The sequence below is a fragment of the Nelusetta ayraudi genome, unplaced genomic scaffold, assembly GCF_046127955.1.
Source record: "Nelusetta ayraudi isolate G7.1 ecotype Tasmania unplaced genomic scaffold, CSIRO-AGI_Nayr_v1 ptg000004l, whole genome shotgun sequence".
In the NCBI taxonomy this organism is placed as follows: Eukaryota; Metazoa; Chordata; class Actinopteri; order Tetraodontiformes; family Monacanthidae; genus Nelusetta; species Nelusetta ayraudi.
This window is the reverse complement of record NW_027466054.1, coordinates 5066186-5089000: the sequence shown is the minus strand read 5'-3', so window position 1 is coordinate 5089000 and position 22815 is coordinate 5066186. Positions and strand designations below refer to the sequence as shown.

The following is a 22815-nucleotide window of genomic DNA, read 5'->3' as shown; positions in this document are numbered from 1 at the left end:
TAATTTAAAAAAAAGAAGAGCTGCTGCTGGGTACAATTAGAAACGCAACATTTAATTACCAGAAAAATAAATTGCATTCATTAGCATCACATTGCAGGCCTCAGAGAGACGACACAAAGGAAAACACAATTTGTGGACAAAAAAAACGGCCCTGTCTGCTGACTGCAGAAGCAACATAATGTCATTTTGTAGACAACAGATTGTTAAGATTCCTTTTTAGGGAACTCATAAATTTGTCCACCAATGAGCTGACAGAACGCAGGCGACTCTAATCTCTGACCTCTGACCCTGGAACAGGAAGGAACCTGCACACACACACACACACGCGTCCACAGCCAATCTTGTCTTCCTCAGTTCTCTCCACCAACGTGTTGCATTACAGTCCCATTCTAGCATTTTAAAGCCATGCTGGGTTAGTTTTCGTACCTTTCAAATGACACATATTAATGTTTCAAAAACATTTATGTGTTTCACTGACTCGTAATCAGGCGTAACAAGCTGGTCTGGCGCTTTGGTTGCCCTCTCACAAAAACACACCTGCCAACCACTCTTTCACGCTTCTCTTCATGCCTCTTCTGCGTGAAGAGTTGTCATGAAGCAAGACATGATCGTGCAAGTGGGTGCAGGGCAGACAAGGCAGCCAGATTCACTATTGGTGGCAGACGCCCAGTACACAACTTGACAAATGAAATGACTTGAAAAAAAATTTAAGATGAAAAACTACAAGTGTTAAAGCTGTGCAGGATGCACCCACTCATACATCCAAGGGGAGAACTGAACAGGAAGTCTTTTCGTTTTTCTTTTTCTTTTGTAAATCTGAAATATTTAGGAGGACTAACAGGGCAGGGGGAAGAAAAATCGTGTTTTGTTCTGGCGAAAGAGGAGTGAGGAGGGACACACAGCGAAGGGGGAACTTTCAGCAGAGGCATAAATCGCAAAAGCTCTCCGCCGACTCGGCATTGCACTTTTCAAAAGTGCAAGAGCAGGGGGGTGAGGGTGGAGTGGGGGGTGAGGGAGAGGAAAAGGGAGGAAACCCATGAGTCTCACTTATTGTTAGCAGACAGTCGGATGATGTGCGAGGAGGAAGGAGCGATATAATTTGATCAGAGTTCCAACTTGTCTGTGCATAGTTGCACCGATCACACTGTCAGATAGCATCTGTTTTACACCCTGCCTTGCCCAGCTCGCTTGGCTGTGTGTGTGTGTGTATATGTGCGTGCATGTGCGTGTGCGTGCGTGCGTGCGTGTGCGCGCGGGCGGAACACTTTGCGGAGGGGTCAGAGTTCTTTAAGAATAGCCGTCCAATCACGGCAGAACGTGTCGTTGCCTCAGAGATGAGAGAAAACTGTAATTGGATAATGACACACGAGAGTGGGAGTCTGTCATTAGACGCTCTCAGGGACCGAGACGCTACTTAACACTAACACATGGAGCACATGCGGCTCGGCTACCAACCTGTACTCACAAACCTGCAGAGCTCTTGCCTGCCTGCAGCTACAGACTCACTCACTCCCGCCGCCATTTCTCTCCTTGAATCAGAACGTTTGACGAACGCTGTTCCTCTGAGGCGCTCCGCACAGGATTTACAGTGTATGAAAATTAAATATTTTCGTAACGTTTGTCAAGTTTAGTCACAGAAACAAGCAGGTTGAATGAGGAAAAGACGAGTTTCAAACGAGGCACAAATTCAGGTCTCCTAAATGAGGCCAGGCGCCAACAGAGCACTTTGTGTGTCTGTGATCCGACGTCCTGGCAGCGAAAAAAAACACGAAGGCCTTTAATTTTCAACGTACGAACGTGACTGTGGAAAACAGGGGGGTTTCGCATCCGAGCAGCGGCGGCAGCGTCTCCGTCTTTCTGGCCGCCGTCTCTCGCATTATGCAAACATAGTGCGTTTTAATGAGGCCGGGTCGCCGTGGTCAGCTCCAACACACTCAGCTCTCGGGGCCCAAAGAATGGCAGAGGCTCGAAACTTGTGTGGGACATCGTTTTGGGGAGGATTGGCTGGTCAGCTCCCCGGCTTCCTCTCTTGGTTTCTCTCCCGCGTCATTACCCAGGATGAGGGCCTTGCGTAAGCCTCTCCAAAAAACCCCGACGTGTTGGGAGCGAGATGGGTGGAAAGGAGCAGGAGGAGGAGGAGGAGGAGGAGGAAGGGTGGGTGTCGACCAGAAGGAGCAGAGGAGGGAAAAGACTTCAGAGAAAGGTGCTGGGAAGAGAAAGAGAAGATAATGGGGGAGAAGGGGGGAGACACAGCGGAAGAAAATGGGGGTGCGAAAGAAAGAAAAAAAAACGGCAAGCGAGGAGGAGAAGCGGAGAGGGGAGGGCGGAGGGGTTGGGCGGCGGCGGAGGGGTGGTGAGAGGGTCTCTTTTGTGGCGCTCGGAGAGTGACAGGGGTGCCAATAGAGTGGCCAGCGATGACGGTCCCGCTGGAGAATGCCGGCTATGCCAGTGGAGTGGCACTAATGGAGCCAGAGAGGGGATGCAGTTGCCTGCCCCGGAGGAGGGATATTGTGCAACTGGACAAGGCAGCTTGACATGGAGCCAAGATGGAGGATTAGAGAGGGGGTGGGGGTGGGGGGGTGGTGGTGGTGGGGCGCCCGGGGCAGAGAAAGACGGCCATGTTAGGTCTGCTGACTGACTGACATCAACTCAAACCTCGCTGTTTCCCGTTTGACCGGCCGGGCCCGAGCAAGCGCCTCCAAGCCCCACCCCCCTCCATGGCTTTTGTTCTCAGCCCTGATTGGACGAGGCGAGGAGGACGCCGCCAGGCCCTTTAACCGCGTGCACTCATCCTTACATGGGGCCCGTGTTCAGAGTCGTCTTTAGAAGGCAAGCAGGAAGCCTCATCCTTGATGTGCAAAACCTGGAATCTTGAGTTCCCACCTGTTTTTCACACTTGCCGACATGTCGTTCTGGCTCCGTGTCCTAATGAACAGGACTGTTGTGGGTTACGAGTGGTGTTCGACAAGGTGGCCGTCAACTCGGGGAGCGGAAAATTGGAATGTCCCTCTACTGCTGGCGGAGAGAAACCCAAATGTCCAAAAGACTCAGTGGGCGATTTGTGACATGGACATAGATACAGTCCATGTTGGGGATGTTTTATAAAACAAATGAATGAATAAATGAATAGATAAATGAAGAAATAAACTTTAAATATAATATATATAAACAAGCAAATACAAATGGTGTTATATTGATGCCTTGATGCCCCACAAAATGAAATGAAATTAAATGAAACTAACTGTGTTTTTTTTTTTAACACTTTTTAACTGTAATAAGAATCAAACTTTCAGGCTCCCCCCGCCCCCATTTTCTCTCCGGCTGCAGCACTCGTTGACATGCACACGTGCGGCGAATGCTGATCACCGTCTGAGGTTGAGAGGCGGAGCGTCACATGATGAATCGTCCCGACTGCGCCGTCATCAATCCCCATAATACTACAGGACAGCGCAGCAGTCAGGATCCATACACTTGAAGGGAAGGAATAACTGCTGCAGGGAGGAGGGGGAGGAGGGGGAGGAAGCGCAGGAAGTAAAACAAAATCCTGGCGAAAAAACAAGCGCCGGCTTTTGCGCAATGTTTTCAAGTTCGCCGAGTGGGAACGAAAGTACAAGAGGGGGAGAGGAAGTAGAATTACGGAGCTTATTTGCTGGGGTGGCGCTGAGGCATTAGCGCTCACTTAATCACAGCCGAGCATGGCGAGGAAACGCTTTGATGGTGCAGGAGACCTCACACACACACACACACACACACACACACACACACACACACACACACACACACACACACACACACACACACACACACACACACACACTCCGCCTTAACTACCTGCTACCTGGTTAAACCTCCCCTGGTGTTGTATCGGTACATAACTCCCCTCAATAATCCACACTCAGGTTACGCAGCACACATATACAGACACACACACACACACACACACACACACACACCTGGGTGCTCCTTTCTGACAGACACGCTGGCTCCAGGCTTCAGGCTACCTGCCATCTACTGTTAGTACTGACATACCACCTCCTCTCTCTTCGACACCACGTTCCCTCCAGCTCTGGCTTTCCCTGTCTCCCACTTTGTTGCTGCTGCTGCTTTATTGTTGTTGTTTTGTTTTTTTTCTTCATTCTTCTGTCTTCTGTCGCCAGCTCGGTAAAGTCCACCTCCCCCATCGCAAAACACGTCTCTAGTCTCGTCATGAAACAACCTTCATTCAGGCTCTGGGCCCTCCGCTTTTCCAGGCGCGGCTCCTCCTCGTTCCGCTGGCACGTCCATTATCCTGGATATCCCATCGACACTGATGCTACCTGACCTTTCCCCCCTTGTGAGCTCTGAACTCTGACACTCGCACACTGTGAGCGACAGGTGATTAATAGAGCTGTATTCTCATTCAGCAGAACTGGAGACACGTGAGACTGTTTTTTGGGGGGCTGTTGAGCCGACTTCACCATTTCGGATAGTTTACCGGTTCAATTTAAACGGTCGCCAGTTTAGTTTAGTTTAGTCAGTTCAAGCTGAATTGGATTCTCTCTTGCTGGTGTGTCTCTCTGCAGCTTAATAACACACTGTGAGTAGTCAGTGAGGACAAATGACACATCCCCTTTCAAAGGAACAGCCTCAAACAATTTCTGATGATAAGGTTTGATTTATTATCAGGGAATGACAAAGTGAGTGAATCCAAGTACAGCAAAAAAAAAAAAAAAAAAATCATACGATTAGACAATGATTTTGTCTTTTTCTAAGCTTAACAACAGAGACAAATGGGGTCAGAGGGAGTATTTGTGATTCCACAGAGAATAAATCTCGTTTTGTCAGAGTGCAGCCACAACACGTTAGAGAAATAAACGCTGAACATCTTCTCCGGTGTCTCGTCACGTGCTCGTAGAGCCGTCTATTAATTAACCTGCCGGTGAAAGTGGTTTGGAGAAGACCAACACACACACACACACACACACACACACACATCCTCTCACTCTCCGGGGCTCCACTTAGAAACAAGTCAGCTCTTGCCAAAGTCAGTCAGGCAGGTCATTTCACACCTTCATTACATTCTGTATATATAACTTAATCTCCTGAACTGGTGCCCGGTGAATAATGCCCGCTAAGCTCGAACAAGTCCACCGCAAACTGCTGGGGAATCAATTAAATCATTGTGTTGGAATCAGAATGCACGAATCACTTGTTAGGAATGAGTGGCCTTGAGCAATCCAGAGAGCGAGTCATGTGACTCAGACGATGGCAAACGAGTGAGTCACTGACACTCAGCACCTCGACATGCTGTTGTGGGCCGCATGCGAAAACGCACAAACTGAAAGCATAAAAAAGAGGAAATCTTTGCCTCTCTGTTTGGCTGAATTCAGTCGGTGGGATCCAAGAGTTCCGATGAAAATGTTTGTTGGACAAAATGTCTTTGTGCGCGCTCAATGAAATTGGGGCGGAAAAAAGAAAGACTGTTTTTCTCTGCACTGAATTGTGTGTGCAAGGGTTTTTTTGTTTTTTGTTTTACATCAGTTTAAGCGCATTGAGAGAAACAGAGGGGGGCAGGAAATATTGCTGAATGGTAAAGCAGCATGATTGTGCCGTTGTGGGTCTGTGTTGCTTTTTTTCATAAAAAAGAGAGGAAGGAAGAGATAGACAGAGAGAGGGTGAAAGAGAGGCCCATCTACGGACGCCCCCGGGCGCCAAAGTGCTTCATTTCATTTCCTTGCGACAGACATCGCGGCTGATATTTGCATTCCTAATGCACACAAACAGCGCACACGGCAAAACCTAAATAATTCCATTCAGCTCACAGCAGGTTGAAATGACTTGAACCGCACGTTCGAACCCCCTTCTGTGTTCTTTTTTATTTATTTATTTTTGTGGCGCATCAATCGTAGCGGGAAACATCAGCGTGGCCTCGCGTTTAACACCTTACAAAGAGTTACAACGCGGACAAGGGCGGCGCTTTGATTTCCCAGTCGCATGAAGGCCGCACGTGCGCGGCAGAAGTCAGGAAATGGCTGCAGGCTAGATGGACTTTGTCGTGTTCTAGAGTCTCCGTGCATTTTTAGGAAACAGTCCTCAGGAACCTCCCAGCCAGTGGTCTGAATGTGCGTTTTTTCTGAAGAGATATTTGGAGATTTGGAAGCGATACGGCCGCCAGATTCAACCTACACACACTATTCTTCCAACCACTCAGGCACTTTAGGAATTCGACTGGTTTACCACCGCGCGGTCATCTGGGGTGAAACATCCATATTGCGCTTCCTAGAATTCTCTGCGCACAATTTCAGTCAATTTGCAAGAGGTAGAACGTTTTGAAAGGAGCACATTACCACAGCGATGGTGCGTCCAATTGACAATAAATAAATAATAAAAGTAACACAATTGTCACAATCTGTCACAGTCTGATTTTGTTTTTCTAATAAATGGCAACTCTTTGAATGGGATTGTAAAGACTAATCATCACACACAAGCCAGCTGCTGCGGCCTTAATTCGTCATCATTCTGTGTTAATGAGAAGAAGATCTGTCTTCCTCGCTGGCCTCCATTCATCTCCCCCTGCTTAGATCTCTGGACTGGGACATTCTTTACCTTTCACCTCCGTGGCCCCCAGGGGTCACCGTCACTGCGGCCAAGTCAAACGTCCAACACTCTCCGTCTTAATTAAAAAGCATTGTTTACCGAGAGGGAATTTCATTTTCTCTCCCTTTGACCCCCTCCCTTGGTTTTTCCTTGCCGTGTTGGTCGAGTGTCAACGCTCTTTGGAAAGCCCCCCTCGCCTTCCGGAGTCTTCAGCGCTCTTGTGGCGCATTGTGCTGAGCCTGTCCCCTCGGCTGAGGTGGCACACATGTGTATTGAGGAGTGTGCGTGTGTGTGTGTGTGTGTGTGTGTGTGTGTGGTGCAGGGTTAAGCTCTCGCGGAAGACAAAGCCACATCTTTTGAGGCTGCCGAGTGACAATGCTGCCCGGTAAAGCCTCATCAGGGCAGCGTTTAGCAGAGGATTAGTGACTATTACGCACATGAACACACACATGGGCGAAACCCTGTTGGCTCAACCTTTTAAATCAGAGCAGGTTGACTTGTTTGGATTTTGGTCAACGTTGTGTAACATCTTGTAACACAAATTAACTGGGGAAATTTCCATCTTGACTGAAAGATAATTTCAAAATAAAAATCAAGTTAAATTTTTTAAATAGTGGACAGTTGACAATAAAAAAAAAGTGTCACTGCTGCACAAAAACACACCTACAATGAATCCATCCATCCAACCTGTCAAGCAACAGCAATGACCTTTCAGCAACCCTGCTTACATCTCTCCCCTCCGTCATCTGATTACAGGATAAAGAACAAGCTGGCACAAAATAAAGTGAGGGGGAAATGCCTCACAGATGTTCTTTTTTTGTTTTTTGTTTTTTTCATATTTAAATAGAAAAATAAAGAACAAGTGAAAAAAATATGCCAGTTGAGACAAAGTGTGAACTCAAACAGAATTATAGAGTGCCAAATGAAGGCAAAAGCAAAAAACAAATGAGCTTATTATACTCTGACTAAAGAGGCTGTGAGAGGTGCTGATGGTTGAGTTGGGCTGACGGTGGTCCGTCACCTGTGACAGTCCTCCGCGTCTCAAAAAGAAAAACAACAACAACGACATTGCTCTGTTGTTCAGACATCTGCAATGAATAATTAACTGCGCTGTGTGCAGCAAGTCGAGACTTCAGACGGTTATTAGTCATCAGGCTGACATCAGTGGCAGACAGACAGACAGACCGACAGACTGGTGACATTAAATCAATGAATGTATATGTGTGTGAATGTTTTTGTTTTAAAAAAAAATTGTCTTTGATGCACAAATCTGTCATGACGCCCTTTCAGTTGATGCAATGGTGATTTTGACCAATTCTATGTTCTGTATCACATATATGAAACATGTATAAATGCAAAACATTATTCACTCAGTAAAATGTGTGCGTTCTTTTAGTGTTTTCTAAAAAACATAAAGCATCTCAGACCTGACCTCAACATAGTTTATTTTAGCCCTCATATTTCTATACCACAGCGCTGCTTAAACAAACATGCGCGCGCACACACACACAGACACACACACACACACACGACACACACACGCCCGAAACGAGTGAAAACATAATTTTCATAATGGCAGGGTAAGCAAGTTCATTTATAGCCGCTCTGTTGCAAGGAGTCCAGTTCTCACATTCCTGCTGACCGTTATATAAAAACTCAAACAAGCGTTTGCTCCGGAGGGTCTCACTTTTCAACAACCGAAAATACACGTACAACTAGAACAGTGTTGGGTCTTATATTGACCATACTGTCCAAAATACTCATGGTTGTTGTTTCCCAGTAAATACATACAGTTAATGCTCCAGGTGTCACATATTTCATCTTCTTTTGACACCATTTTGTCAATTTTTGTTCAGTTTGTCTGTGTGTTTAATACAGCGTTTCGCAGGGAAATAAATAAATAAATAAATTCACAAAACCCTACTGGGCTGAGGGATGTGAGGATGTGCAGCCGGCAAGTGAAACTCTGTTAACAAATACACCTGGAGAGCTTAAACACACACGCGCGCGCACACACACTCACTTACACTCACATACACACACAAACACACAAACACAATGAGAATGAGAGGCCACTTGTCAGCGACAGCTGAGCAGAGAGCAGAATATCGAGGCTGTATTTTTACCTCGGCCTACACGCTGAGCAATATGCCAACTCTTAGCCTTGAGAAACTCACGTACACACACACACACACACACATGCATACACACACTCACACACACACACACACTCTCTCTCTCTCTCTGTCTCTCTCTCTCTGTCTGTCTCTCTCTCTCACACACACACGGATGAACGTACTTGCCAATCTTTCATCAACATAAAGCCCCTCACCCTAAATCCAGATCCTTGAACATCTCTTTAAAGTATGAGTGTTTAAAGTATGTGAAAGTGCACGCTGGCCAACTCACGCGCACACACACACACACACACACACACACACACACACACACACACACACACACACACACACACACAAGGACCCAACAGCCGAAACACAGATACACACAATTACACACACCCCGAGACACGACAGATCAAACCCAACCAACCGCCGTAGCAGCCGCAGAACATAAACAACTTCCACAGGCTCTCAGAGCATGTCAATATTGTTTTAGGTAAATATATTCCGCCAGCCCATATAAATACAGGGTCTTTAATGATTCCCCGCGACCACGAAACAACCATGACGGGAAGTTGGTTCCCACAGTTTGAGCAGCCGCTGCAGCCCGGCCCCTGAAACACTGTAAATCCAGGCGCCGGAGTCTGGAGTGCACGTGATCGGCCTCGGCGAGTTGAAGTGCGGAAGGTGAGCGCCGGGAAGCGGCCCTGCGTACCGATGGCGAGCGGAAACATTAACGTGCTGTGACCGAGAGTATTTTCTGCTGGTGAAACACAAAACCAAACCGCAGACGATAAAAAACCTGTTTCTTTGTTTCGCCGCTCGTGACTCCATTGGTTGGCTTTGTTCGACGTCAATGCAACACACACACACACACACACACACACACACACACACACACACACACACACACAGACGCACGCACACCTCTCAGAGTGGGCAGCAGCTGTTGGAGTGCTAATCTCCATTAGCTACTGACTGGCCTCCACGAAGAGGAGAAGCTTGTAAAAATGTGTGCGCTCAATCCCTCCGTGTGCAACACGATCGGCCGCGCTACTGAAAACAGATGATTTGTTTTTTTCCTTTTTGTTGTTGTTGTACAGTAACATTTTTCACCATGACATTTCGAAGCACGGTCACACAAACGCAGCATGACAGCGACTCACAGAGACGCTCGACCTCCTTCCCGTCACGTTTGAACGCAACAAGTGAAGTCTATTTTTTTTGGACACGTTTCACGTAGCAAAGCGAAGAAAATATGCATTGTACAAGCAATGCATGAAGAGAGTGAGAGAGAGAGACAGAGACAGAGAGAGAGAGAGAGTGAGAGAGAGAGAGAAAAAAAAAAGGACTCACAGTCTGTAGAGCTTTGTCGTTCCCAGGAAAAGCAGCTCGGGGAAGACAGCCAGATTATTCCGATTCAGGCGCCTGGAAAAACACAGCATAAATTAGGGAATAAGCACTAGCTAGCTCCTTCCAGACAGTGTGGTTGTGTATTAAGTGTGTAATTATTTTTTTTTTCAGCCAGACCGGTGCTTCGCGATTGTCACGTCAAATCAGGCCTCATTCGTTCAGCGCTGACTGGAAGGACTATGATGATAGGCATACAAGGGGACGCGTAGCTCATTGAAATGAAATTCATACGTGGAGTTTTACATTGACGCACATGCAGACAAACACGCCCCCCACCCCGAACCCCCCCTCCCGGGTTAGCCATGATTTAAGGGGTACAACATGGCTGCCAGACAAACAGTCGACCCCCGAGAATGGCGAGAGGGAAGGCGGGGTGGTCGAGATGAGAGAGGAGGTTCTGATGAAGGGTGGGGGGGCGCTGGGGGAAGGTTGGGGTCCGACCACAAAGGCGGAGGAGAGGAGATGATGTGGGAAAAACAAACAGGCGGTCTGGCCGGACTACCGAATGTGTGAAAAGGACCCCACTGAGTAAACAAGGCCCTCACAGGGGAAAAGAACTCACAACAGCCCGTCGCTGCGCGCGCACGGGCACACGCGCGCACGCAAGCACGCACACACGCACACACGCACACGGTTAAGAGAACTCGGGTGAGTTTAATAATCTGGGTGCGATCATTTAACCCTAGTTGAGTGGAGTGAAGAGGTTTGTGGGCCGCTCTGTGTGTGTGTGTGTGTGTGTGTGTGTGTGTGTGTGCGTGCGTGTGTGTGTGTGTGTGTGTGTGTGTGTGTAATTGCGCCTTGATGTGAGTCAGAGTGCGGGGCAACTGAGTGACACAATGAGAGACAGGCTGCTGAAACAGTTTAACCCTGACACACACACACACACACACACACACACACACACACACACACACACACACACACGCACACACATTGATAGGCTTAGCGACGGATGCTGTGCTGGCTGCTACTGGGAGAAAGAAGGCTCGCTAAAAGAACATCAGGGATGAAGGCAGAATAAGAAAAGATGGAATTGTAACTGATTTATATTGCAAAAGCGTCATGGAAACACTTTCTCGCATTTACACGTCACCGGACGTGACGTACGGGGTCACGTGACCAGTTCAAGTGAAAATGGCACGTTATGATTGGATGGAGGAGGAGACGGAATATTTTTTACAAGTAATCAAAGAGAAAAATATAACAACCGTAAGCAAACGTAAACAAACAAAAGCAAACGCAATTCTCGTAAAATCTGGCGGGACAAGATTTTTTGATGACAATTGCAGCTTATGCACTTCACACCATTCAGTGGAAACGCCTGCAAATCGCAAGTGTACTTTGTCAAAATTTTGGAAATATCGCTTTTATTTTGCGAACAACTGTAAATATAAACGCAGCTACTTTTTAATAAAAACCAAAAGCACCCTGCCATGCCACCGACTCCATTCAGAACCACAACTCTTCAACCCCCCCGACCCTTGCGGACTCCCCTCAGATAACGTCACCCCGGCTGCGTCCGCCCTCGCAGGCCCAAGGGCGCGCACCTGCACGCACACGCTCACCCTCCGCCGCCGTTACATCAGAGCCCGCCCTAAATATTTAACGTCCACCCAGCGATGATGTTTCTAAATTATTCACTGCCCTTCCGTTAGCGGCGGGCCGTGACGGCTAAGAGCCCCACGTGGTCGCCCCGGCAAGGCCCATCCGCCAGCACCCGTGAGTGGGCCGGCATCTCCCCTGGGTGAGTGCACGGACTGGTGCCGGAGGTGGGGGGGGGGCAGAGCGAGGGTATGAGCTCATCTCCTTAAAATAGATGCAATGCCGTCAGACTCGCGCAGTGAGAGAATGAGGTGGCGGAGAGCGGCGCAGGATCAAAAGCTGGCCGGCGCCTGAAGGCCGCAGTTTGAAATGGACGTCGCTGTCTGTCCGGCCTGATGGCTGTCGAGTTGCACAACTTTGCGTTAGTATCTCAGGCATCTTATCTCTCCCTGCTTGGGGGCTTATTTGCACACACACACACACAAAAAAAATAAGCATGAGAAGAGTGAATTGATTAGGCCGCTTTAATGAATGAGGCCGCTCAGTCGCAATCGATTACATTCTTTGTATGTATGAGTCACAAAGAAAAATGAGAGTGGTTCCTTTCATCATCAGAGCAAATACTTCTTAAGCATCAAGTGCTGTGTTTTTCTCTATCTTGCAAAAAGTTTCAAAATAATTTTTAACAATTCATCAACATGTAAAAGCAAGATGGAACATGGCTAAATAACTTCCCTGGCATGGACTTTTTTACCCTCTCCTGATAATTTTCTTTCTCTTTGATCTCTTTGCCACCTCTTGCATGACAGACATATAAAGAGTCATCCCTTCTCTAGCAGTGGGGGGTTGGTATACAGTCCAATACCAGGCCAGCCCAGAGAGCTTCGTCTATGCTAAAGGTATCATTCACCATCCGGTCTTACAAACTCGCTCGGTTCACCACAGCGATAACTTCACTGGCTGTCTTCAAGGAATGCTTGATGTGACGTTTGATGTGTAAAACGTCATGTTCTGTACATGAATTTACAGCGCAACGACATGCTACATGATTGACAAAAGCTGGTCCCATAAGTCATGTTTCCTCACTAATGCAATTCCTTCCGAGTCGTACCTTTGCATTGCTTATCCGAGCGAGATGTTTCAACACGTTTAAGGGAGGGAATGAAATTTGGCAGCCCTCTCGCCAGTGTCCCAACTCGCTTTGACATTTATATATCAAATACCTTGCGTAAACTTGGATTACAGAGAGGATCTGCCTTATCTTGATGTGGATTTTTATTAAGGAACGCCACCACAACAGCGCATCCCAATCTGCAGACCTTTCTCCCAGTAACCTCGCAGTGCACAAAGGCCATCGGTGATGCCTGAGCGGCTATCTGCTGATTTTATCACCAAAAGAGACACAAATCTGAACCATCCGCTCGTCTTCACGATCCAGTCGGAAAGAACCAATCGCTTTCGACTCCACTATTCCCGCGTGGTTTTCAACGCTTTCAGGGCGCTCTCGTGCACATAAACACCCCCGGATCGCTCTCGCTGTCATGTTTCATTAGGGTCTGGCGGCGAGCGAACGTGGAGTGAGTAGCCAGTAGTTTGAGGTGTGAGAGTCACTCCAATGAGCTGGAGTCACACTGCAGCCGAGTGCTAATCCATGCAGTCGTAAACAGATGCTGGAGGACCACAAACCACATGGTACACACGCAAAGTCCCATAAACCCGCGCTCTTCAGGAGCGCGCCTGCATGCCCACACACACATGCACTCACACACACACAGTCGTGCGCACACACACCTCAAGGGGTTGCAGACGTGTGGCACTACATGCTTGAACATCCTGGCTGGAAAGGAAATAAAAGCTCAGCCAACAATTATTTTCTCCGCCGATGCCACTGCTGTCATAACACACTTTCCCCTCCATTCAACACGGGCGACCCGGGCAACACAGGCGAGTTAACGTAGCTACAACCGAGACCTTGTGGCCTTTATCATGTCTCTCTTTACTCTCAAAACCACTTGAAACTGACCTCGCTGTGTTTTTCTTTTTCTGTGTTTATGTTTTTAGCTGCTGCACAGAATTTGCCACCACCATCTATGAACATTTAAGCTCAGCAACCAGTTACAGATCTGCCATCAAAAGAATGCACCCTTCTCACCCTTCACCTCCGAATTCCTCCACTCCGCAATCCGCCCCCAGCAACAACAACAACAACACAAAAAGAAAGAATCGGTCACGCTTAGCAGGTACGAGGCGCTTTCCCCCCCGTAACACTTTTCCATCCAAACCCTGTTTGTCAACAAACACAAGCAACGCGGGCTGCAGCAGACAAGCAGGGGCCTGGGAAAATCTATCTCAAATTACTTTTCAGCCACAACTGTAGCGAAAACAACTTTTCATGTGTCTTCACAGCGCACAGATAATTTCAAGCTCTGCTGCTCAATAAAGATGAAAAGCAGAAGGGGGGGAAAACAGTTTGAAACTTTGCCCCGGAACAGCGAGTGAAGACGGCGCTATCGCTAGGCTGACTCGAGAGCTAATCGCTCAGCGTTAATCCAACACTTTTCTGCGCGACTCGCAAAACCCCCGCCGCCTCGGATCGCTGTAACAATTACCTTTGTGCTCGTCCTGCGCTTATTCTCAGGGTTTTAACATTTGCGTTCGTAATCGCTGTTGGTGGACACATTTCAGTACCCGTAATCAGCCTTTCCAATTATTCACCAGCGGCTCGAATCATCCCCGACAAACGCCATCGCTCAATTACAGGATAATCGCAAGCGGGGGCTTTATCCTACTGCTGCTCTCGAGTCATTGTCTCGGCGCCGGTAATGACGGCTTTATTCATTCTGAGGTATCATTACCTGTCATCGCCTGCAATCTCAGGCTTTGAAATGGGGTGATGCTGCTCAAATATGAGCAACGAGAACTCCGCTGTTTCCCTATCTGTCATCTACAGAGGAGGGGTGACAGGTGCGCGACATTCCTGCGTGCACGGACAATGGCCGGGGGAACAAGACGGGTGGGTATGTCAAGGAGAAAAACATGAGGAGAGGTTAAAGGACGAATGAAATGGTCTGGGGTGCGCGGGGGAGTCGAGGGTACGAAGCCCAGATGAAATCGGAGTCGGCGGAGCAGCTTTGTGTGGCTTCATGCATGGTCAAGATCCGTGCAACGTGCATGTGTTTGTGTTCATCCAGTCCGACACACCTAGTCCGAGCACCTTCCCTTCCTCCGCTGCCCCCCAGGGCCGCTGCCCTACACCTAACCCCGCCCTGCTCATCTCTGCAGGGCCAGTCGCAAAAGAAAAAACGGGGGATGGGGAGGGGAGGGGGACCGTTCCTCAGCCCTGCGGGGGGCAGTCATTGCAGATCAGTCAGCCCAACTTAGGGCCTTTTCCTCTGGGCGTTTGTGCCCAGCAGGCCCTCCTCAGACAGCCCCCCGCCCCCCAAGACGACCGAGGTCTTTGAAACGAGCCCCACAAGACTCCGGACTGCGGAGACGTGCCTTTGTCCTCCGGCCGCAGGGGCAGAGGGGGGGTGGGCATTGATGACTGACTCCGCCTTTGTGTTTGTGAACACGCCACGCCAGAGACGGTGAATCGCATTTTCAGACGACACTCGAGAATACAACAGAAAACAGGAACGATTGTGTCGGAAATTGGACAGCTGTCATAGGTGTTTTTTTTCTCTCAATTTTAATTTCTGTTGCGAGGTGCCGCCGCTAGATTGACTCAAAGCATGCAAAGCTTTGACGGGTGATACGTGTCTGAGCATACCTGCCATTTAAGATGAACACACGTCCCCATATTAGTCATAAAAGAGAACTGAAGCCTGTTTGCTGGGAGAACTGGCCGTATTTGCCACTAAACGAGGAGAGGGTGATGAAAATCAGAGGTTACAGCTCAAGCTGAGCCATATGTGGCTAAACGTCGCCCCCCCTTTGTTTGCTAGGAATTTCTAGATCTGGTTCCCCAGGCAGAAAGCAGCAACAGTTGCATAAGGAGCAGATTCTTTGACGCGGCTCACAGGCCTTCTTTATCTTTAAACAAAGAGAAGCCATAAAACCGGCCAAAGAAACAGGAGTCAGATCATCACCGGGTACGCCTGCAACGGTGGCGGCACCGTGCGTGCGTCTTTGTTTACACATGTGCACGCAGATGTGTTTGATTAATAGCCGCCTCTGCTCTGGCATTCCAGAGCGTAATTGGCTGACGGTCAGGCCACATGACACTTTAATATATGGACGGCGCGCACATCGAGCGAAATTGACAGCGGAGACAATGGACATATCAGCAGTCAGGGGTCCACATTCCCCCTCTGTCTCGCTCCCCCATACACTAGCAGGACTTAATTATGCCATAACTGCCTGAGGGCTTTATGCTGAATGCCAGTGATTCCAGGCCAGAGCCATAACAACCTTCGGCTGATCCTCAGACGCTGCCCTCTGACTCACTCTCAACATTTTCTTCTTGGACGGAGGCGTCAGCGGCCGTCATGATCAGGTTAATCGTTCATGAAGACATCCAGATTGTGTGGCTTGTGGAGGGGTTGAGGGAAGTGGGGGGAGGAGGGAGCGTAATTTTGGCCTTCAAAATCAATCATTCTCAACCTGAAATAGACCCTTTTATGTCACCGATGAGTTGGGAGTTCAATTATGTGTGCAATTTTCCAAAACAAAGTACGACACTAAATGTGGAAGTCTTTAGTCTTGAGGCCAAAACAAAGAACGTGAGAATTCATTATGTGACCAACAACTAATATATACAACCGACAGAAAAAAAAGAAGCCATTAGAACATATACAGCACCGCATTGTGTTGAGGCTTTGGGAAGAAAATAAGAGCTCCCATTTTGTCCTGCATTTTCGAGGTCTGACAGCAGCACTTGGATGACATGTCAATTTGCTCTCTCTGGTGTGATTTCCAAGTGTTTGGCACAATCTCCGACACTGTATCTTTTCTCCCCGCACCAGTAACAATGACAAAGATGTTATTCACGCCAAGTCAGTGGCTCGGACACGCTAGCAAGCATGCAAGATTGATAATTGTTGATATGGTGCTTTCCATTATACCTCAGAAAGCAGATTCTCCCGGTCTGGGGCCAACTACGTCATCAGATACACCCCTTTGAGCTTTTTGTCTCAAGTCAGAAGGGTCCCAATTCAACATGACAGCCCCCTTTCTCACCCTTCAGCGAAATTTGTGGTTACTTTGTCTAGTGTTTTTGTGTCGCATCAAAGTATTGTGCAAAGACAACCTGTGCATATGTTGTTTTTTGTGCTTTTAATCCCAAAACTTTTATGAAGTATGCAGTTTTATATAAAGTGACTGGCCGTTGTGGGTTTGCAACGCTACCAACGGCAATACACCTGTCTGTCTTTTTCAAATGGGATTCCGTTGGGTCAAGCGTGACGTCATCCCTCGCGCCGACTCCCGGGGTTAATGGAACGCACCGTGGGACGTTGACAATCAGCGTTGCACACAACAGCGTTTCATGATTCACAATCCCGCTGCCTCTGATTGCAAAGTGTTACTCACAGTCTCTCCAGCTCCTTCAAGTCCTGGAAGGCTCCTCTTTCAATGGCGGTGATTTTATTCTCCATTAGCTGCCTGAGGGGAAACACCGAGAGAGGGCGACGGTAAGAAATTGGACTGAGACGGCGGCAAAAAATAGGAAAAATGGGAAAACGGAGGGCAAGACACAGACACATGAACCAAGAGAGCTGACTGAGCGTTTTTTTTTTTTGTGTGCAAAAACACCATCGGATTCCAAAGAAAGGAAGAGCGATGGCCTGATGGAGCCGTAGATAGCATGGGCGAGAGGGAGAGAATGTGAAGGACAGCACGAGAAGGCTAAATAGATTGACGGTAAGAAGAGCGTGGAAAGGTAAAGATGGAGAAGATAGGTGGCGGTGGGTGTGAACAACAAGAAGAAGACAGATTGGTGAAGATGGAAAGTGACAGAGTGCTGAAATGGTGAAAGAAGACTTGAAGAGCAGGGGAGGGGGAGGCTGGTAGGACAATCAGCTGAAGCTCAATATACGCAGGATTGAGTTTAAAACCGGCCCATCGGAGGGACAGCGACTCATCTATCATCCAATTTAGCCACTGGCCAGCCGCACGGCTCCAACGACTCATTCATTTACACTCGCTGGAGACGGCCAGGAAGTTCTGCTGACCAAGCCAAGCGTCAATACGCCCTGCGTTCCTTCCTTAACGCTCAATAAACTGGTTTTAAAAAAACAAAAAACAGTACGACTGCGAGGGAACGATATTATAACTAGTTTGGACACTTTTATTACCGTGGCAAATTATCTCAATTTATCAGAGAAGCCAAAATATATATTGAACATTTTTTAATTGGACCATCTAAGATATTTATTTAGCTTTTGCTCCAAGAATGACTTAAAAGGTGAGATTGTTTTGTTTTTTTCTTCTTTGAACCACCACCCTACAAATTAATCGGGTCTGGTTTTGACATGAAGACAGGAAACAGGTACAATAAGACTTACACACACAACCTCTCTCTCGCTCTTACTCACACACACACACACACACACACACACACACACACACACACACACACACACTCAAGCTTGCAGAGAAGCATACACAATTAAGGGCATAATCTCTGGAGGAATTCCAGCAATGCGTATTCAATGCCATTCACTTTTAGCAGCTGAACAGCGCGCGCGCGCGCGCACACACACACACACACACACACACACACACACACACACACACACACACACACACACACACACACACACTAAGAGGCAACCTATCCTTGTCCCACAGTTAACCTGGATCCAAGGAACCTGTTCCTACACGACTCTCCGTTTCCTCTCCTTCCTCCCTTCCAGCTGCATTCCTCCCTCCGCTGTTCCACCTAATGACCGCTAACCCCCCAAACCCCCCAGCCAGCTCCCCCCACCCTCCTTGCCCCCCGGTTAAATGAACTCCCCCCCAACCTTCCTTGTAAGACCCCCAATGGCAGATTAACACGACTGCATTAACAGGTGTCCCGGCTGCTCCGTCCGAACGCTCATCTCATCCAGGCTTAATGAGTGTGAGACCGCAGACGCAGTGCCGCATGCGGCAACTCCGCTGACGGCTGACTGTGCGTGATGCGCCCGTCTTCCGAAGGCAAACTTGTTGGAATCGCGGCGAGTTTGTATTACCCCCCCCCCCCCCCCCTCTCTCTCTCTCTTCCCCCCAGCAGGAAGGGGGATACGAACGGGAGGAATGAGGATGGTCGCACTTACAAGACTCGCAGATGTTTCAGTCCTGCGAAATCCGCCTTGGTGATTCTTGTCAGGTTGTTCGCGTTCAGGTCCCTGGGCAGAGGAGGGGGGCAAAAAAACGAGTGATGAGACAAGGGACAGACAAGGGACAGTTGGATGATCTCTGTGTTCAAACTGCGGAATCATCATTTGAGCGTCAGATGAATAAATATCAAAAATTATTTTCCATCAATGGACCCCTGGGTCATAATAATAGCACAAAACAGCGCCTGTCTAAATCCAAAGCCCACTTGTCCAAATCCGTTTTTGATTAACTTTCTGGTCTGCAGACAAACCGATGCGGTCTACGGAGGCTGTGCTAATGCAACAGCGCGAAACCACCGACACGAACCGCAGCGGTGCCCCAACTTCGGCTCGCTGATCGGCGGCGCCGTTTCCTCACATGGAACCCCGAGCAGTGAGTGATTCTGGGCCAAAATCCACATCAGGTGGTATTCAGCGGTATCTGTAGAGCCGCGGGAGCAATTTGTGGCACAGTGAAAGTAAGACCGGGCGCCGTAACACGTCTACTGCTGCCCGTGCGCAGTTTAAAAGGACGGGGTGCACGCAGGTTAATAGAAAAATAAATAAGCGGCATCAAGGGTCTGTTAAAAAAAATAATTCATGGCGACACCTTCCAAGTGTCAAACACCGTCACGCGATCATTGCTCTAAATTGCGCAGGAGGGACAGGGGGGGATGTTTTTAATGCGTCAATTACGCACGGATCGATTGAGCATTTATCGAAGTGGTCGGGGGAGGCTGTGCGCTCCTGTGCTCCCTCCTCGGTCGTACTTACAGCCTCTCCGCGTTGCGGGGTATGTTCCTGGGCACGCTGCGGAGCCCCTGGCCGTGACAGTCCACCGTAGTGCCGGTGCAGGAGCACTGGGTCGGGCAGGGCTGGCCGAGCACCCCGGCAGACAGGAGGAGCGCCACCGCAGCCAGCAGCAGCAGCAGCCCGGGCGCACCGGGGCTCAGAGCTCCCACCATCACTGCGGCAAGTCGGAAAGGGGGGCGGGGGGGACCCGGTAAATACTGAGCAAAAAAAATAAATAAAAATGAAATACGTGGGAGATTCCACAATCCTCGAAAAAGCTCCACAAACTCTACACGCAGTACCGTCCTCCTTTTTTCTTGTTTTTTTATTATAAAAAAAAATAATCTGCGCCCCAGCTCAGACGTGTTGTTTTCTCGTGAATTTGCCCGCTCCCAATTTTCACATTGGGGTCTTCTTGCTCTGTCAAGTGGGGACCGCGTCCCTCCGGGGAGATCGAGAAGGCGGTGGACCGGCTCTGTGGCTTCACTGCAGCGGCACAAACTTCCACATGTCCCCCGGTGTTCGTTGCTCCCCCTTTCTCCAAAATAAAATCAATGAAAGAAAGAAAGCAATCCCTCACGGTGCGTTCTGTTACCCCGCGGAGCCAACGAACCAAGTGCGGCGCTCACACACACCTGATCCGAATCCGATCCCAAAAATTAAAACATGCTCTCCCTAACACGCGCGCGCACACCCGGGCACGCACGCCAACACATGCACGAACTCAGGTGAGGCGTTCGCGGTTATTAATTCACAACACGCGTCCGGAGGGAGAAACAAGACGGAGAAACGTGGGAGGGGAAGAGAATCAGCGATCGGTGTCCCCCTCAAAAAGAATCTCAGCAGAGGTCACAGCGGCGCGGAGACATCGATCCCAAATCATGTGTCCATATCAGATCCGTGGTCACTGTGTGAGGGCAACAAAAAAAAAAAGTACGGGGGTGGGAAAAATAAAAGCCCTGCGAAAGCTCAGCGCGCAACACTATAATCCAACTCTGCACTGTGGTGCGTCAAGGCGCTGCTCCCTCCCGAGTGTGTGCGTGCGCGCGCGTGTTTGTGTGTGTGTGTGAGAGAGAGAGAGAGAGAGAGAGAGAGAGAGAGAGAGAGCGAGAGAGAGAGGTGGAGAGAGAGAGAGAGAGAGAGAGGTGGAGAGAGAGAGAGAGGAAGAGGGTGCGTCTGCTACTGTGTGTGTGTCCAGACAGCACACACACACACACACACACACACACACACACACACACACACAGTCTTCACACATAAACACAAACGCACGCAGTGAACCCCACCGCCCCCACCCCTAGCAGGTTTCCAATGGCCGTCAGTCAAACAGCAACAGTTTGGCCACGGAAGGGGACTTTCATTCTCACTGCAGTGTCTCGGTCACCTGACGCCTTGTTTATGCGAAGCCTTAAAAAAGACGATTCTCTTCTTAAAAAAAGAAAGAAAAAATCCATCGTGGACACAAAAAGGGGAAAACCCATGCGAGGCTTGCAATTTTTTATTTTTTTTTTAGTTCTGGACAGAGAATACATTTCTGTGGCTGTGTGAGACACGTTGTTGATGTTGAGTTCAGCCCGTGGTGCACGTATTCTGTCCCACCGTGGATACCCTATAATACAATACAAGTAACCATAATGTACATAGGCAAACTACCCCACAACCAGAAAAAAAATAAAAAAAAAAACGAAACGAAAAAAGGTCCACTCATCTCTGATAATTATGAATGTTCCAAAATAGCTGTTTTAAAAAGTGAAGAGTTTGTGGTAGCTCATTAGACACAGTAGCAGAATAGCAGAGCTGTGTAAATCCAGATAACACCATGCAAGACAGCAAACTAGAAAATGTTGACTGGGTTAGTTGCGAATGAAACTGAAATGAACAAATAATCAGGGAACAAATAATAAGGAAAGTTTCTCAAATACCATGTATTTGATTCGATTTTTTTTTATTTATTTGCTTACTGCAGTGGGAAATAAAGGTTTGACCTAGTTCCTCAACAGACAACACTGGATAGATACAGGGAATGAATGTAGCATGATACAATGTTCCAGCCTTTGACTGTGGGTTCTGCTGCAGGTGCTTAGAGCTGCTATTACGATACATTAATCTTTGTAAGGGGAGTGTTCATGGCTGTTGTTGCTGCAGTTTTTTCCTGGTGAAACTGCACCAAAGTGACACAAAGAAAAGTCTGGGGGTGAAACAGCAGCTGCTCTATATGTCTGAACATGTTGTTTGCATACAGTTTGAAAAAAAGAAAAGAAAAATCCTCGTAGGCCAAATAGTCAAGGTACAAAGAGGTGAGCATTTCTCTGCGTAACATTTTCGTACGAGTTCTTCGCTGGCTGTTGGCCTCATGAACACGGAGTGTGTCGCCTCGCTGAAGTCAATCTGATCATGATTTCATACAACAGGAGCCGCCGAGGGCGACAGGGCTCAGATTTACAGAGGCTGCGTCAAGTCCCGCTCTGACTGAGACCTGCGAGGAGCAGCTTCGCGAAGAAGGGATACAGAAGAGATACACACGATAATGAACATAATCGCAGCTGACATTACAAACTGCATGAGTGATTCAAGGCGGTGGGAGTTGCAGCTGTGAGGACAGATAGACCCATTGCTGCTGCATTCGGGTTGTTATTTTTTTGCAATTTGCTCTAAATGTTCAGAGTAACTTTGGCTTGAGAGCACATCATATCATTTATGATATAGTCAACTGGGTCTCTACAGGTCTTCACAGAAGAATGGCTTCCACCACTGAGGCTGACAGTCATGAAGGATCATGCCTTCAGTTGTCTGACTTCAACTCTGCCCAGCAGTTTCCTGGTGTTTGCAGAGGCCTCGTCCTGCCTTTTTGTGTCTGGTGTCTGCTGCTCCAAGTTGGAATTGTTTCTGGAAACTGGCTTGACTCAATTTATATTGTGGCCCTGCAATGCAGAGATACCCCAATGAATTGCCTGTAGGATTCAGTAATGCACATATAGCTGGAGGTGGACAAACTTTCAGCTGAGTCTGCTTCACTCTCTCTCTCTCTCTCTCTCATGAGTTAAAACACAAACAGCTGTCTGTGTTTGGAATTC

The 22815-nt window shown here is 48.3% G+C and overlaps 1 protein-coding gene across 3 annotated transcripts in view; it reads right to left on the bottom strand.

Moving 5' to 3' along the window:
* slit2 (slit homolog 2 (Drosophila)) overlaps positions 1-20774 on the bottom strand; it is an 83819-nt gene extending 63045 nt beyond the window's left edge. For all 3 annotated transcript variants that reach the window (XM_076030209.1, XM_076030200.1, XM_076030218.1), the window contains exons 1-4: positions 19724-20774; positions 18908-18979; positions 17181-17252; positions 10053-10124 (exon numbers count right to left, since the gene is read on the bottom strand). In XM_076030209.1, coding sequence (XP_075886324.1) covers positions 10053-10124; positions 17181-17252; positions 18908-18979; positions 19724-19914 — 407 coding nt within the window. In that variant the 5' untranslated portion in view covers positions 19915-20774. The remainder of the gene's footprint in view (positions 1-10052; positions 10125-17180; positions 17253-18907; positions 18980-19723) is intronic.
* Positions 20775-22815: the final 2041 nt, after the last annotated feature.